This window comes from Lupinus angustifolius, chromosome LG11, assembly GCF_001865875.1.
Source record: "Lupinus angustifolius cultivar Tanjil chromosome LG11, LupAngTanjil_v1.0, whole genome shotgun sequence".
NCBI classification, from domain to species: Eukaryota; Viridiplantae; Streptophyta; class Magnoliopsida; order Fabales; family Fabaceae; genus Lupinus; species Lupinus angustifolius.
Genome location: NC_032019.1, coordinates 2,599,431 through 2,618,557, shown reverse-complemented (window position 1 = coordinate 2,618,557; position 19,127 = coordinate 2,599,431). Strand labels below are relative to the sequence as shown.

General features: G+C 29.0%; 2 protein-coding genes across 2 annotated transcripts; both read right to left on the bottom strand.

Moving 5' to 3' along the window:
* Positions 4,229–5,073, bottom strand: LOC109359356. The gene has a single exon (XM_019603988.1). The coding sequence runs from the start codon at positions 4,938–4,940 to the stop codon at positions 4,335–4,337; it is 606 nt and encodes a 201-aa protein (XP_019459533.1). The 5' UTR covers positions 4,941–5,073; the 3' UTR covers positions 4,229–4,334.
* LOC109359139 (CBL-interacting serine/threonine-protein kinase 11) lies at positions 17,118–18,685 on the bottom strand. Its single transcript, XM_019603687.1, has one exon. It carries the CDS (start codon positions 18,437–18,439, stop codon positions 17,162–17,164), a length of 1,278 nt encoding a protein of 425 aa, XP_019459232.1. The 5' UTR covers positions 18,440–18,685; the 3' UTR covers positions 17,118–17,161.

The following is a 19,127-nucleotide window of genomic DNA, read 5'->3' as shown; positions in this document are numbered from 1 at the left end:
TGATTCAAGATTAAGTGGGAAATTGCCATCTAGATTTTAGTCAATGGTTTTTGGATCCTATTTATTGTATTAATGCGACTACTCTCGCTTTGTGTTCCTTTACCCCATTGATTTATTGTTGTAGTCCATCTTTGTACCTTAATACGAATACGTAGGTTTCGCTCTATAGCAACATTATAACATCTAAGTCTTCACCCATGTCGGATCAAATCATTGATATACCTAACTTTGTTTCGACATGTTTGATATTTGGTGTATAAATATCATTTCTGTATAATATACGTAACTTGACATATAATTGGGCCAATTGGTTTATGTATGTGTAGTCCATCGTGTAGGTATACACTGAAAACGAGTCAAAATATTCAGTCTATTTGTATTTTAAACATCAACTATCTATTTTTCTCTCATAAATAATGTATAGAGTCAAATACATTATTAATCAGTAGACTAGTTGTTGGAAAGCTTACCCTATTGTCTTGGAAATGGTTTAAATACATGTTGAGTTACTTATCTCATTGTCAATTAGTTTTGAGATAGAACCTTAACATGGTATCAGAGTCAGAGTCTAACTTATTTCTGGTTATCATGGGCCAAAAGATACCCTTTAGTTATAGGTCAAAGGTAACTCTTCGCTTGATTTGATAGACTTATATGGAGGGGACATGTTGGAAAGTAAGTCTCACATTGCCTACCTCATTGTCTCGGGAATGGTTTAAATACATGTTGGACTACTTCTCTCATTGCTAATTGGTTTTGAGATAGAATTTTAACATGGTATCAGATCTATGGTCCAACTTCTTTCCAGTTTCATAGACCAAAAGTGCTTTAGTTATGGGTCAAAGACTCAAATGTAACCCTTCGCCTGGTCTGACAGGCTTATGTGGAGGGAACATGTTGAAAAGTAAGTCTTATATTGCTTACTTCACTGTCTCGAAAATGGTTTAAATATATATTGAGCTACTTCTCTCATTGTCAATTGGTTTTGAGATAGAACCTTAACGGAAGTTGAATCTCAAGGGGTTCTATATCAAGCGTTTAAGTTTAATTTGATTCCTTAGATGAGCAATCATTTAGAGCGATAGAAAAAAACTGGTCTTTTATCATGATAATAAAATGTAGGAATATCTTAATTAAAAAAGAAAGAAAACACATATTCTAAATATACATTTCGTGGGATAAACAAGACGAGTAGTATTAAAGTAGAAACTGTTGTATGCTAAGCACGACAGGTACATTTTCCATTGCAAAGTTGCATAAATCTTGTATTGCCATTGTTTGCCCACTTAAAATTAATTATAGATAAGATAATAAATATCTTATCAACCTAATCCAACCTATCTAAACTTTTATCCTAAAACAACATTTTTTTGGCACATTTAAGAAAATTGTTACATTACAATTTTTTTATGATGACATTTTAGTTCTTAATAAACATATCTTTATTTTATTTTTTTCCAGCAAAAAGTTAATTTCTATTAAGTACCATAAGTTCGAGAAGTTACAAATGAGTTTCTAAAGAAGTATATGTATGCCACGGTTTAGTACTGAGAAGATGAGCTTTCCCATGAGTTCTCATCTCATTCTAAATAAGATATGTCACTCCTTACCTCTTTATGTCTTTGGTGTTATACATGATTGGTACTAAATCCAAATAAATTGTAAAAGTTATGTTAAACAGTTAACTATTAATATAAAACTTTGTCTAAACATCTACTTGTAACTTTTTCTTAATTTCCACCATTTTTTTGCTCTTTTCTTATATCATACGTAACTTTTAATTTTTTAATAAAATTTATCTTTTACCAATAAAAAACATAAAATTTTGTCAAATCTTATAATATGACACTCTGATTGTTAATATTTTGTCATATTAAAAAATATGAAAAATGGTATTACATTTTTGAAATAAAAATAATTTTTTTAATTATTATCTTTTGTTTTTAGTTTATACATTTATTAAGTATTTCAAAATTATTGAATAATGTTTTTTACAACTGAGTGAAAAGAAAACAGGGAAACAAAATTAGATTCTAACAAAAAAAAGGTGGTGTCGGGTAGTTTACATTTTCCAAGCAGAAAGTTGGTTATCTTTAATCTTTATTAATGGAGAGATAAATGCATATTTTGTACTTATTTTTGATAATAAAGGTATATTTTTTTATAATAAAAAGATAAATATATTATTAGAAGTTATATTTTCCTTTATTTTTTGACGTGTTAAACCCAACATACCATGAAGCCAAACGAATGCCACCCTTCCTGCTTAATTACGTGTTCTCTGCCGACAATCTTGAATTCCAACACCAAGAATCTTGTTTTAATTCTACACACAAATTTTATACCAAACAGAGTTGTCAAAAACATAAAAACAAAGAAAATAAACTGAATATTTAGTCGGTCATAATTGAGTAATCTCATAACTGAATATATTGTTCTCTACCAAAAAAAAATTAAATTTATGGTTACCTCACTTTAAATTAGACAAAATTTTATATGCCAAAAAAACAATAGACAAAATTTCAATTGAATCAGATCGCAGATGAATCAACTAATTGTGTGCATAATTTTTTCTTTTAAAGAACACTTCACATCTTTTCACTTTTTATAAATACTTAGTATTTTTATATTAAACCATATGCATTATTTTTGCAATGCCATCGTGTTTAAACACCGAAAGAAAAAAATCACTTGTTTACTGATATGATTTTAATTTCAATAATATCAAATACACTGGTTTTTGTCTCTTGTGCTGTCACATGCCCAGAAGACAACACAGTTAATTATCATAAAATGATTCTTGCCTATTTGCTCTTCACGTTGGAATATATCAAGAAACTAAAAATATTGTAGTAAACGTTGACTATGTGAGATAGCAATTAATGAAATCGCATATGAACATCTATTCTAACCCACTCTTTTGGTTGTATTTAATTAACATGTTACGAATTAATGAGGGACAATGGATCTAATATATCTGTCCCTCATGATCATGATTCATACATCATGGGTACACTAGGACCAGCCCACTCGATTTTATTAATACTTTAAGCTGGTATTAAAAAATAAATGTGGATTTTATTAATACTATACGAATTTGGTTTTTATAGGTATTAAAAAATAGCCCTTAAACACATGTTTTTTTAATTTAGTTCCCATTGACCTAAATACTGTAAAGCTTAATAGTAGTCCATATATAAGGATTAAAAATATATTTAACATTTATTTTGCTAGTTTTTGGTTTGTATACCCATTAGTTAAAAACCTTGTATAATAGGTCACCTTTTTCTTATCTTTAATAAAAAAATCAAATTATTTACCTTCTAACTCAATAAAAATCAAACTCTTACGTATGTCACATGTATATAATTGTCATTATTTTAAAATTATTATCCCAAGTCAAATAAAACATTAATAGGAATGGAAATAAACGAAAAATCAAATCTTATTAATTTATTCGAGTGAACGAAAGCATTAAAGCAAACTTAATTACAAACCTATTGAGGTAACCTATCTTTATCCTATAACAGCCATATTATTGAGTTTAAAAGGTTCCATTTGATAGAGACTCCCATTTTAGAATCCAAGGTTGTCTTGAAAGTTTGTGGAGCCTATTTGTAAAACCCAGGTCAATATTACAAACCTGAATTTTCCTAATGTGTCATTCCTTCCAACTAGTCCCTTCCAAGGTTTCCATGTTTCTAGCTTTCCAAAGAGTGCAATTTGCAGCCATTCTCCATTTAATTTAGACCAATATATTATATATATACTGTTTCAATGAGGTTATCTTCTAGGTCATATGACTGACAATGGTTGCAACATTAATGCAGTTAAATAATTAATAATATTATTTTGACAACTAATTTAATACACCTTTAAGTTGTCCTTTAATTTTTAGATGAGAGTTGAAATATGTAAAATTGCTAGAATAAACACTTATTGTTGAACATGTAAATAACCAGTGAAACCCATGTCAAATTTTAGACTGTATTAGTTAAGAGTATTAAATGACTACTACAAATATTAGTACTGTTTGGTTAAAGGTCTGATACCCGAAATGAAGCATAGGAAGTAAGAGCAGTAAGAGAATGGATCAATTCTATGGTAAATTGGTAATCACAAAGTGAAAGAAATGATGCACTTGGTTACTTTTTAATACAATGATGAGAATGCGATTTAAGCATATGATCTCATACAAACTATGCAAATCCTTGTCACAAGTTCGAACCCAGTCCTAGTAACTACTTTGAGAATCAGTTTAACACAAAATATTTTCAACTATCAGCACATATTATTAATTAAGAAATACCATAGAGAAAAACAGCTTCTACACATCACATAAAATCTCCAAGCAGGACCTTCTTGAACATGGAGGAATAGCACCCTCGCGACCTGGCATTTCCAAAGCACAAACTTGAACCTGGCACTTCATATATATCTTCTTCTTCACCCTTCCTTGAATGTATCATAGGAGAAGATGGCACCGAATATGATAGCCGGCGTGGCGAGAATGATGACAAAGATGAGGAAGAGGAAGAATAAGACAAAGGAGGAGATTCATGGGGTGGTGGAGAAAGAACGCAAGTTTTTCTTGTTCCACGCTTAGGGAATATAGTTTGCAAAAAAGTACTAGCTTTTGGTGAGTTCTTGATCTTGGCTTTGGTTATAGGTTTTTTGGTTGTAACATTTTGTTGATAAGATGGTGGAGGTGTGAGAGGAGGTAGAGATTTTTCTCTGAATCTGACCTTAGGAGTACCTGGTTGAGATTCCCATACAAAAGGAACTGATGCAGATTCAACTCCATGATATCCTTCATTATTTGAGATATTGGATAATTGCCTTGTTAAATGTTCTTCAAGGCACATCAATTTCTTGCTCTTCTGCCTTTGCACAATGATGGGAGAAGGCCTTTGGGGAAAGTTTGAAGGCTTTGACATCATTTCCTTTAATTGCTTAGCTAAGAAGCTATGGCAGGTTGAAATTAAGTGTGTATTTATGTTATGGTGTGAACTTTGGACTTAATTATGCATATATATGTAGAAGGAGTAGTTATTAAGACTTTTTAGGCACCAAATGGGAATCTCAAATATGAGATTGGGAATTTGGTAGTAGGTGACTTTTGGATATTTAAATTGGTTTCCACATTCGAGTAGGGTATGTGATTGGTTGAAGTTAAGAAAAAGGAAGTAGGGCTATATACCCTAGTGTGTGTGATTAACTAACTGTCTGTTCTTAATTTCCTAAAGAAAATATTGGCATGTTTGAAGTTTTAAAAACTCATTTATATATTGAACTAAATTCTATGATAATATTTTCATATTTATTTTCTATTTATAAAATTTTGTGACCTTATAATATTAATGTAAAATTTTGTAACCTTAGAAAGAAAATTTACATCTTGGAATTTGTTGGAAGAAGATTTGTATGTCGACTTATTTATATATATAGAAAAAATATTAATAATTTATTAAAAATGTAATTCTTATTAAAATTTAGTTTTAAATAATAATATTAAAAAACATAAATGTCCTATATCTAGATATGATGTGTTGGATATATCATCATACAACATTTTTTATTTAATGATAAGTTATCCATTTATAGTGTTATTAGAGTATTTATTTACCAGATACTTACCCAACTAAATCAACATTTTCAGATCTTATATATTTTTTCAAACTTCAAAGGGTGACTAATTTTTTTCTTAATGTCAATCAGTTGACTCTTTGTAAACAATGACATAGAAACTTTAGACCTGTTATAAAATGCATATATCAACAATTCTGAATGAGCGTTTCGTTATTCAATTATTATACTTTATTTGCTTGAATATAATACAAGCATCTTCCAAAATAATCTATACGTCAAGGGCAACACTAACAAAGGCAAAGCAAAAACATGGCCATATGATGACACCAACACTCCAATTAATGAATGAAACACGATGATGGCCACGTGCTTCTCCCTCTCGAAGCACGCACCTTGTCAGATCTCTTTTATTTATTTTAACATTTTTAACTACAAAATTATTTAGGACTGTTTTCAAAAGAAGTATTTTTAATAGTTTTAGCAAATCAAGGGATATAAAATATTATTAAATTTGTCAACAATTTTATATATATCACTAAAACTGTTATCTAATAATGAACTAAATTGATTTACTTTGTCAATCAAATTATTTGGGTAGATAAAAAAAAATTAGTAACAATTTTATTTATGATACAAATAAATTTTGAAACAAACTCTGAGATAAAGAAGAAAACAAAAATATGAGGTCTTATATCATGAAGTGGAGAGGGTATAAAATAAACCTTCCCTAAAACGTCAGTTTACATTTTAGTTGAATTATATTCAAACATAATGACAACACATTTTTTTGTTGAGGAAATCTCATATTCATTTTATCCATTTAAAATATTTTTTTGTTTTTTATTTATTTGACTTGTTTAATGGTTCATCGTTAATTATTTTCTATGTTTATGCTTATATAATACCTTTTTCATACCTAAAACTCCTATCACCAATATGTTATTATTGTGAATACTATATTAAAATAGTTGAATGGTTAGTTAATTTGGTTAGGATAGTTAGTTTTTCTGTCCTTTATATAAATGATTTAATATAATTTTGCTTTTCAATATATTCAATATTCAATGAATAATATTATCTTCTTTTTCATCTTTCTTGTTTCATCAAAAAGATTTAAACATGTCTTCTACCATTTTAACATACTCATTACATGTATTTTTATGGGTATTCATAAGTCAAATTTTTTATTATCCTAATAATTAGAGCTATGCTGAACAAGAATGAAAGGATGTTGTTTATGCAATATTGGCAAAATAGAAGAAGAAATATGTCGTAGTCTTAAATGGCATAAGCAATCAATAGCAGTGTGACCTTGTCTCCATTTGGCAAAGTGATAGACAAAGGTGCTATAGACTTTTAGGTGAGAAAATTAGTAATGTTATGAGTTATATGGTCTGTAGCACTTATGTCCAGCAGCCATTCTAAGTTAGTGTTACTTGTTGCAATAGAAGGATTGGTGGTGTTCACATCAAAGTTGATGGTGTGGCTTGTCTTCTTGGATTGTTGGAGGAGATCAAGAATCTCTTGCACCTCTTCTTCAATGAAGGTCTTGTTTTTAACTTGGGTTGAGTGAGGTTGTGGAAGGTCATGAACATTATCATCTTTTTTATCCAGAGGAAAACCAGTGGTATGGTTAACCATTCTTGTTGACTTACCACTTTGATATACATGGGATAATCATGTTTGAGAAAACACATTTCAATGGTGTGATTTGTCCTCTCACAAAAGGTGTAAAAATGATTTGGTTGGGTCCTATTTGGTCTAGTTTGTCTGGTGCCCTTTCCTCTACAAGTGGAACCCCAACCCTCTAAAATTAGGATAACTGGTGTTGCTAGTAGGCTTTGGCATAGATTCAGGTTTAGAGTTAATGTTCAAAATCTTTGTTTCTGTTTCTAGATTGGGAAGGGTAAGGAGGTTAAATTGTCTTTCCTGTTGGGTCAATAATGCAAAAGTCTTGCTGATATTTGGAAGAGGGTCAAGTAACATAATTTGGGATCTTACATGAGCATATTGCTCATTTAACCCTTTTAGAAACCTAATGACATAGGTTTGTTCCATATAAGTTCTAATACATTGGATCAATCCACAAGAATATGGTGTGATGCACTTACAATTTAGCTATGATGCACGGATTCGCCAAATACCTCCGCGTGTCGGTGTCCGACACGTATCCGACACGGATACGCTCAGATTCGCGAAAGATACGTGTTCATAGAGTATCCAAAAATTAAAAAAATTAAAAAATAAAAATAAATATCAAGACACGTATCAGATTCGTTTTGAATAAAATATAGGATATATAGATTCGTTTTGAATAAAATATAGGATATATAGATTCGTTTTGAATAAAATATAGGATATATAGATTCGTTTTGAATAAAATATAGGATATATAGATTCGTTTTGAATAAAATATAGGATATATAGATTCGTTTTGAATAAAATATAGGATATATAGATTCGTTTTGAATAAAATATAGGATATATAGATTCGTTTTGAATAAAATATAGGATATATAGATTCGTTTTGAATAAAATATAGGATATATAGATTCGTTTTATGATAAGATAGATTTGTTTTCAATAAACACTCACTTATTTAAAGGTCACATCCTATCAACTTACCATCACACCACATTGACCCTCAAATAGCTGGTACTTTCCGATCCATAACGTCGCTGGTCGGTGCTTAGTGTTACTGTCTCTACCGCCATAGGTATGTTGTGAAGAACAAACAAAAAAATGCTTACATTTCTTACTTCTTAGTTTCTTTTCGCTTAGTATGTTCCTTTTTGTGAATATTTTGATTTACACTTATAATTTTATCATATTTTACGTATTTTTTATTAATTTATACGCGTATCCCTGAACGTATCGTATCCTACATTTTAGAAAAAATGCGTGTCAATGTATCGAATACGTATCGTATCCGATACACGTATCCGTATCTGTGCAACATAGCAATTTAGGATAGATGTGAACTCCTCAATTTCTTCCGATATACTTTTCAATTAGGTATAAAATTTAGAAATGGTGAGATTATCTTGGTTTAGATGATAGAAGTCTTCAAGTAACTCTGCAATTCGAAACATGTCTTTTTGGTAGAATCTTTCTTGAAGGTCTTTTCATACTTCTACAGCTGATTTCATCCATAGGGTTGACTTCACTATTGATTCTTCCACCGAGTGTTATAACCATGATAAGATCATGGTGTTGCATATTTTCTATGGGTGATACATAGGATCACTTGATGCGGGTTGAGGGAGACTGCCATCAATAAAGCTTAGCTTGTTCTTAGAATCAAGAACAAGTTTCATTGCTCTTGACCTTGAATGGTAATTAGTTTCATTCAACAAGGGGGTGACTAGTATCAAGGCAGGGTTCTCATTCGAGTTGAAAAAGTAAGGATTGCAATATTGGTCCATATTTAGATTGGCCATTTTTGTGTGAAGAATAAAGAAGAACAACAAAGGTGGTGAGGGATTTTGATAGGAGAAGAAGGAGGCAGAGAACCTTGAAGACGAATTAGAGCATGATATGCTATGATACCATCTTGGTTTCTTTGATATAGCGGAAGAGAAGAAATAAAATGTAAAGAAGATGTAAAGATTGTTTATTGAATCTTGCAGCAAAGAAGCAAAAAGATTTCATAGAATCAAAAGAGTATTTAAAATTGAATTAATGAAAAGCTAAAAGGGGAAGGTTGTTAAATACCGGCATAAACAATCTGCCATAAAAGGAAATGGGCCTACTAACACATAAGGCCCAAAACTAAAATAAAATAGAAAAAGAAAAGAATATGGACTGAAACAGAAATGAAGCCCAAGCAGAGAAGAATAAGAAAAAGGAAGTCATAGTTCCTTGAGAGTGAAGATACAACTTTAACATAGGAAGTGATATTTGGAGTGCATTTCTCATTTTTGGTGTTTGGTGAACCTTGTTGAAGTATTGGACCTTTGTCAAGTTTTGAATTAATGGAGAAAGTAAAAAAAAATATCAATAATTGAAGTTAAATGTGGATACCAACTTTTAAATTGAGTTGATGTCACTTAAATAGCAATAAGAGTTGTCTCTATTAATGGAGAGATAAGTAAATGTTTTTTCACTTATTTTCAATGGTAAAAAGTATAGTTTCATTATTACAAAAAGGATAGATATATCATAGAAATTTATATTTCCTTTCGTTTTTAGAAATATTTGTTTATCCATTAATGAAGAATATCTTAACTCCTTAAACACATATGGGTATTTTTTATACTACTAAAAGTATCCTCATCTTATTATGGGTAAAAAACTATTTCTTTTAGGATGTGTGATTGTCACATGAAGTAGATTATTGACCTTTTGGTCATTCAAGAGAATAGTGAGGTCCCTCGCAGGATTGAAGGGTTGCTCAACGCTTTTCATATATATTTCTTGGAGAATAAATTAAAAAATAAGGTAATTTAAGTTGTATAATTCATGTAATCGTGTTTAACGCATTGATCATATGGGCCATTTCATTTCTGACTTATATAGTATTTTTTTTATGTTACCGGCTGCAAACTTATAATTTAAGTTGTATAATTCATGTGTAACGCGTTGACCATGTGGGTCATTCCTCATTCATGTAGTATTTTTCATGTTTGAATAAATAAATACAAGGCAACTAAAGTTGATAGATAATTGCATTCCCTAAATTTGATGGTGATGTGGAATGTATGAAATAAATATTTTGTTCATAGCAGTTAAACTCACTTTGGCCATCTCTCTACATATAGAAATGAATTAGTTTTTTTATTTCGGGGTTCGTGGTTGCCTCTCAATAAGTATCACTTTCAGGAATCGAATTTTTAACTTTTTAGTTATTTTCAAGATCTAATGGGGTCTTACACCACTAGACCACTACTTTTTGATAAAATGAATTAGTTTGTAGCTATTGGTTGGATCGACACCCTTTTTATAAAATAAATAAAATTAAAGGCTAGAAATATAGAGATAAGAAAGGTAAAAAGGGGATGACCATTTTGAGAGAAAATTAAATTGAAATATATTGTTAAATGTTATGGTGATGTATAAAGTGATAGTTCTATACATATGACAAGTATGAAATCAAATAATAATGAGTCTAATCATAAAATAAATTACTACTTAATCACGATCAAATTAGTTCAATTCAAACAAAATAAATCAGATTATAATAAACTTAATTTAATACTAATAAGAGTAATGTTCCCAAAAGATAAAATAATATAATAATAAGTTTTTTGATAAATTCTTTCTGGCAGATAAGAATTTAGTTTTTCTGAGTTGGTTTGTGTTTTTGTATCGTGAGAAAATATAATCAAATAACTTGCATCATGCATGAGATGGCATGATAGATATATAATAAATTATATTCACACCCTTCACTAAACAACTTTACATAAAAATACAACCATGGCAAATTTCTTTATGCTTGTTTAACATTTTGAATGTAGGTTTCTTATCTTATTTTGAATGTAGGATGATAAAATTTGGTCAAACTTAAATATAAGTTAGTTTAGGTCATTTATTATATAGGTAAAATGATCAATACAAAAGATAACATAATGTCAATAAAAATAATAACCAATAAGATAAATATAAATTAGAGATAAGCTTAAACAAAATGAAATTAATTAAATCATAAATAATATAGTGTTATATTTCTTATCTTTATTTTGAAGCAAAGCTAGTGTATAAATTTAGGATGATAAAATTTGGTCAAACTCAAATATAAGATAGTTTAGGTAATTTAATATACAGGTAAAATGATTAATACAAAAGACAGCATAATGACAATGAAAATAATAATCAATAAGATAAATATAAATTAGAAATAAGCTTAAACAAAATGAAATTAACTAAATATCACCAGCAAACTCTAAGCATGTTTCAAGTAATTTCTTTAAAAGTAAACATATTCAAAAGGTTATATGGACTTCAAAAAAATCGCTGGAAATGTGCAGTAAATTGACTATTAATAGATATAATCATTATTTGTATGATTATCCATCGTCCCTCTATCTAACATACTTTGACTCTCGTGATTCAAGATCAAGCCTATTGGGGCAGCAGAAAAGAAGTTAATACTTATAATTCATCATTTGGAGATGAAGTATCATATGTATGATCTTAAATGGAAAGAGAAATTAATATATATAATAAAAACTGTAAATTTTTGTATTGGAACATTTGCTATGACTTTTACATAAATTTTGAAATTATTAGATTGAAGAGAAAAAATGAACAAATACTTATGAGAAAGTGACACAACAAATAGATATAACTAACTGAAATTCCAAATTTTCGACACCTCAGTAGCGAGTTAGTGATAGGATATGTCGCAGAGGATGAAATCATTGGAATTCATATGATACAGAAGTTTATAATGATAAAGATTTGTCAAACTCAAATATGAATTATTACAAGTAATTTATTATATGAGCAAAATTCACTACAAATGATAAGATAATAATAATCGAGATAATAACTAACTATATAAATATAAATTAGAGATAAACTTAAATAAATTAAAACTAACTAAATCCTTAATAAGATAATATTATATCAATTCAAATATTCTCTAATAGTTAAAAAATAGTTATTATAAGACATTTGTTGCACATTTTTTGAAAATAAGATATATTTTTTAGTTCGGTATCATTTGTTTTATAAGTAAAAAATTAATTAATTTGAAGGTATGTAACTTGATTTTTCAATTAATATTGCTTTTAATAATTAAAATGTTTGCAAATTCAACTTAGCCTTATTCTACTATATCAACTAAAAGAATTACTTTTACTTATGTATAATGGGAAAGAAGTGAAATACTCTTCTATGTAGAAATATAAAATATAAATCATTTAATTAAAAATAAGTAAAGATATGAACTCTTTAACATTATTTTAAAAGTGTAATATTTATATATTAATACAATGTAAGTAATTATTGTACAATTACTATATCATATATCATTCATTAGTATTATTTTTAACAGTTAATGATAATTAAAAATGAATGATGAATAATAAATATACAATGTATAAAACTTTTACATTATAAGTGCATACATCTTTTTCTCATATTTTAATATCACATTTCAAAAATTTTATCCAGTAAATAATGTAAACTTCGGAAATTGTACACAAACCGTTTTGGTGAGCACAATTGTCCCCACCAACCAAAATTTTCATGTTGCTGTAACGCCTTTTTGGTCAAGAACCTAAGGTGTCTTCACTCTTCACTGTATGCCCATACCATTAATGTAAATCATAAGAATAAGTAATTGATTAAAATATTTATCCACTATCATTATAAAAATTTATAAACAGTCAGTATAACATTTATTATTTATTGATATTACTTTTTTTTGTAAAAAACAATTATGATTGAAAATAAGTGATGAATGATATACTAACAATATATAAATATTTTACCCTAGTAATTATATACATCTTTTATTCTAAGTAATTAACAACACCTTGGATGAATTGATAGATTATGTTCAATTAAGAGGACATGCTACATGGTCAATTGAAAGATCTTCTAGCCAATAATTATGGACAAAAGTGACAAACAATTTCCTGTACCTTCCTTGCAACCAGCCAAAGTTGGTCTGTTTCAAGGATAACCTCCATAATTTTTATGTCTCCATGTCCTGCACTAATCAAAGTTACGAAATAATATTAAAATATTAATTTTTTTTTATATATTTTTTTTAAATGAATGAAACTTTTTTATTGGCTTAATACACCAAATGGAATATGAATGTGGACATATGATCCTCGTTTCAAGCCATCATAGGTCATAAGAGAATTTAATCATCCGAAGAACAAAATCTAAGAACTCAAATTCTCAACTTATTTCTATCAAAAGCATGTAAGTGAGGTTTTGCTACAACAGTCCTGAGCACGTACTACATATGGTCGTTTTATGCTTTTTTTTTCTTTTTAAAATAATATTACGGATATTCAGTATTGAATTACCTTTATAAAAATAAAGATAATTGTAATTTATGTTGGCCATAATCTTGAACCTACTACATTTACTAATTAATTTAATTCATTGACCTTCAAATGAATGTAAATACAGTGATTAAATATTCCAGAATAATAGATACAAAAAGGAGCAATGAATTATTATAAAATGCTATAATTTTTATACTATTGTGTTGGCACAGAGTACATTATTTGATAAAATAAATGTAAGTGTATAAATTATGATACTAACCATCCTGCATATATATTACGCTTTTATTTAATAGAATATAAATGAGATAAACAATTAAGGTGTGTTTGGTTTCAATAAATATTTTTTATTTTTATTTCCTATTTTCATTTTCAGAAACAATTTTTATTTTCTTAAAATTTGTATGTTGTCATTTTCATTTTTAAAAGTATTCACTCTAAACTTCACAAACCAAGATAATTACTCTGACAATTAATTCAATTCTAAATTTTAATAACTAAAATAGTCAAATCAATGATTTCATTTGATGCCTTCATATTTGATACTTGCATTTTCTTTTCTAACAAATTTTATGTTAATTATTGAATACCTTTAATTATTGAATTTGGTCATTAGCTACCACAAATACGTATGAAACATCATAACGAGTATCATGGAGTTGTATCTACTCTCCAAAAAAGTTAAATTAAAATAAATTAGTAACACGTAAGTGCTCTATTAAGGCTGCACTAACTCCAAGAACATCAATTTTTATTTCAAACTTAAATAATATCATACTCATCGTCAAATTATTTCAACAATACTATAAGATAAACAAAGAAAAATTGCTATGTTGAGAGATAAATAAAATTTATTATTAAGATGTGTGATGGTGTAAACGAGGAAGACACTCATTGATTGATTTTGGCGTTTTATTGATAGTGAGAAGTAATTGAAAAATATATTCTCATTTATTTCATATCTTTTTATGTTTAAGGTTATGTACATAGTTTAAAAAATTATTAAATGATATAAAATTTATTTTGATACAATTTGACCAAAATAGTCACATTTAGTGCAAATTGAAAACTGTACTTAAAAAATGAAGAAAATATGGTGAAAAATGAGTAATAAATAAGAGTTTAGTTAAAAAGTAAAATATATATGTATTGAATTTCAAAAATACTAAAAGATTCAAAATAACACCAAATAGTTAAAGCATAAAAGATGTGAAACACATGGAGTAACAAAAGTTTTCAAATTTTCAATAAAATGTCATTATCTTATTATTGAAAATGTTGAAAATGACATTTTCTCATTTTCAAATTTTCCGAATATGATAATGTTTTTTGAAATATAAATAAAAATAAGAATACAAATATGTTTTCAACTTTGTTTTATGATTTCATTGAAAAATAACACAACAGACACACCCTAAGTTTAAGGGAATCTAAACTATTTTGTGGATTTTTGTATGAATAATTTTGCTCTCTAACATCCACAATCCTTCACTAATCCTATGTTTGGTTCCGTAATAAAATTAAATGAAAGAAAAGGGGAGAAAAGAAAGTGGATGGATTTATATGTTTTCCCTTGTTTAGTTTACAAAGAAAAGTGGGAAGGAATAAAAATATTGTATGGTCTCCACACAAAAAAATTTCACCCCATTGTGGAGAGAAAATGATGAGAAACCAATTATGAATATAGAATTACAATCTTACCCATAAAATTATGAATGGTGTACAATGGTATGGGGTAAATAAACACAATAGATTGATTGACCTTGAAATTTGTATAAATAATTTTTTAGTTAATTAATTTTAATATAAATATATTTTTATACATCATTATTTTTAAAATAAAAGTAAATATTTTTATGTTAATATTTGTATCTCTTTAATTATGAATATTTATGTCATTTTGTCTCATCATATATTTTCTTTCTTCTCTTTTTTATTCATACCAAACAACTAAAAAATTATTCTATTTTCCATTTTCCATTGTTTTTCTTTTCTCTCATTTTCACTTCCTAGGTTTTCTTTCCTCTTACGAACCAAACATAGTGTAAAACTTTATCAGGTGGATTTGTACGCTCACAAATCATTGAGTGAATTTCATTCTCACCTATATCAAAACTGATTTCCTTTGGTATAAACATATTAGTACATTTTTAGAACAACCAAAAAATAATTTAGGAATGAACTAAAATAAGTAAACTATTATATTTATAAGGTATTGTATAATGAAGCTAGGATACTTACCATGTCAATTTGGTATGTTATGGTTTAAAATATTTTCATATATTTATTGTCATTTTTTATTTTTATTTTCCTTTTTAAATTAAGGTAATGTTTTATTTTGGGAACACTTAAGGTAATGTTTTAATCTTTTTTAAGTAATTAATGTTATTGTGTTTTATTTTTCCTTTTAATTTTTTAGATATAATCAATTACGATTTTGTTATTTAAGGAATCACACAATTTTATTATTATTTTTTCCTAAATGAATTTTTTTATCTTTAATTTTACGCGTCTGTACCTAGAAAGTGTTGTGAATAAATCTTGACCTCGCTTTAATATAAATCTTTGCTTTTGACTTTTAAGCATTATTTTTTTCAATATAAAAGTCAAGAATAAAAATCTCTTCCAGCATGTAAATCATTGAAAAAAACATGATGTAATAAAACTTTAAACTGATATAACAGTTTTGAGTTGGTTTCTCTCTAATAGTGAAATATGAGGAGAATATGACTTTATTTAATTTTAAATTTTTTATTGAAAAATAATGTTAATTCTTTGGTCATATATGGCTATCTATAGGATCCCCATCCAACATTTTTACTCTTAAGGCTAAAAACATAAATAGAAGTTGCTTAGATCTCATCGTGTTCTGTTGTAAAACAGGTCGTAGGATCCTACTTCATGGATATTCTTCCCCACCTTTGGAAAGTGAGATGAATTTTGTAAAATTCGAGCCCAATATCAAATTGGAAAAGTTATAGGTTTAAATAGTTAAATCATCCGGTGAGATGTCATAATTTTAAATATAATTAATAATTATTTATAATATATAATTATGTTGAAGTAATATATATTAATTTTTTAAAATAAAATATTAGAGTAATACTTTGTTTATTTTAATTATGTGAACCGTTTAGTTTATTTTTCGGGTATCATGCTTTAACTAAATTTAATATGATTGAACTAGAATTTTCCCAATTCAAAACGATTAAATTCCTCATTTGATTAAAACTTCAAATTAAAATTATTTTCAAGTTCATTCAATAATCAAACAAGTTATAGCGTCAAGTCCATTCTAAAAAATATATTTAAAAAAAGAATATCTAAATGCAACTTTCACAGAATAATGGTCGTCCAAATTAAGTACAATATTGTGCAATGGTAAACATATAATATATTCAATATATTTCAAAACTTCACCAGACGAATATCATGTACCATTATAATGAACACTCAATCATAGCCACATGTCAGAGTTAATATCTGTGTGGCAAACTATACAAGGGTCCACAAGAACTACTTTTATTTGTTACATCACCAAATCAAACCTACTTACCATATTTCAACCTTCAAACTTTAGAATGCAAATATTGACTGAGATATCAACAGTCACCGGCAACCTGCTGATTGCTACTACTTCCGGCATCAAAGAGACAAGGCCTCAACTTGTTCATCCAAACATCCTTAAAAGCAACAATGTCACAACCTCTCCTCTTCACCTCCACCACCACCACCTCCTCCGTTAACCGGTAAACCACAACCAATATTCCAAAATTACCATTCACCCCTTCCAATTCCACCCCATACTCTTTCCTTCTCTTCACTACAAACTTTTCCACCTTCCCCACTTCCTCCACCGTCTCCAAAACCTTCTCCGGCGAACCCCGCAACACGAACCTCTCAGAATCCTCCACCACGCTAAACAAACCAGACAAATTCAAACCTGAAGAAAATGAGATTATATCAAAAGCGTTCAACTCTTTAACATTCTCCATACCCTCATTATTCTCCTTCCACTCTTCATGAAACTTGATTTCCTTATACCCTTTCTTAAACCACGGATCCTTGAGAATCTCATCAACCGTGATCCTTGTCACCGGGTTCGTTTCAAGCAACCGCGACAAAAACCGTCGTAGCTCTGGTGAGAACCACCTTGGACACCGAAATTCTCCTTTATAAATCTTCTTATACATCACCATAAGGTTTGTATCATTGAATGGAAGATAACCAGCAACAAGAACAAAGAGAATAATACCACAAGACCACACGTCAACTTTGGATCCATTATAACCTCTCTTCACCAAAATCTCTGGTGCTACGTAAGCGGGAGTGCCGCAAAGTGTGTGTAACAACCCATCTGTTCGAATCTGATCCTTCACCGCACTGAGACCGAAATCTGTTATTTTTAAGTTACCGTTCTCGTCGAGAAGGAGATTTTCTGGCTTAAGATCACGGTGGAATACACCGCGGGAGTGACAGTAACCGACGGCGGAGATTAACTGCTGAAAAATGCGACGACCGAGATCTTCGCTGAACCTTCCTTTGGCGATTTTTGTGAATAGTTCGCCACCTTTGATGAATTCCATAACGAAGTAGATTTTGCTTTTGGTTGCGAGGACTTCATGGAGTTTCACAATGTTGGGATGGTGGAGTTGGCTCATGATTGAAACCTCGCGCTTCACGCTGGTTGCGAGGTCAGTTCCAGCAATCTTCTTTTTGCTTATTATCTTGATTGCGACGCTTTCGCCGGTCTCCATGTTTCGAGCATGATAGACCTTGGCAAATGCGCCGCAACCTAAGAGCCTACCAAGCTCATACTTATCGAAGAGAGTGGTGGTGGAAGCAGAATTTTCCACCACTACTTCTTCAATCTCTGACATTGTATTGTCAAATTCTTACAGAGAAAGGTGCCTTATGTAAATAATTTATGTGCAGCTGCACTCTAATTGAATGGTTGAAATATGGAAGGAAATTAATGCAAAATGATTACTCACAATTTGTTAGATTTATCTGTCAAAATTGGATTTCTTTTTATGTTTGTGAGAATTTGAAATGGAGAGAGAGGAGTTTATGTATTGAGGTGAAGTTTCAGGAAAGGGGGGGTGCTCTGTTTATGATTCAGAGTGGGGTAAAGAATGATGGTGGCTATTTATTTGTTAGATAATTATTTATTTTAATTGAGCTTCCACAAAATGCTTTATTTTCTTATTTTTGTAATTTTGCTTACGCGGTGGTGCAGGAGACTAATGAGAATGGAATGTGGTCATACACACGTTAATTGGTGATTGGAAAGTGTAGTTGACTGATGAAATAGAATATTCCCACCACGCTACCGATTGCGGCAGTCACGTGTATTTTTGTTGCCCCAGATCTGAACTACTTTATAAATTATGAATATCAGTAAGTATCTACTTATTGCTTATCTTATAAATTAATTTTAGAAAAATTTAATAATTTTAATTAATAAAATTATTAGATATTTATAGAATTAATAACTAAAATAAAAAACAAATTTAGAAAACTTAATGTTAGAGTAAGTAGATCCTCTTATATCCTGTTGCACATGTA

Excerpts from the sequence above, each read along its gene's own strand:
- LOC109359356 (XM_019603988.1), bottom strand. The coding sequence starts at position 4,940 with ATGATGTCAAAGCCTTCAAACTTTCCCCAAAGGCCTTCTCCCATCATT.
- LOC109359139 (XM_019603687.1), bottom strand. The coding sequence starts at position 18,439 with ATGTCAGAGATTGAAGAAGTAGTGGTGGAAAATTCTGCTTCCACCACC.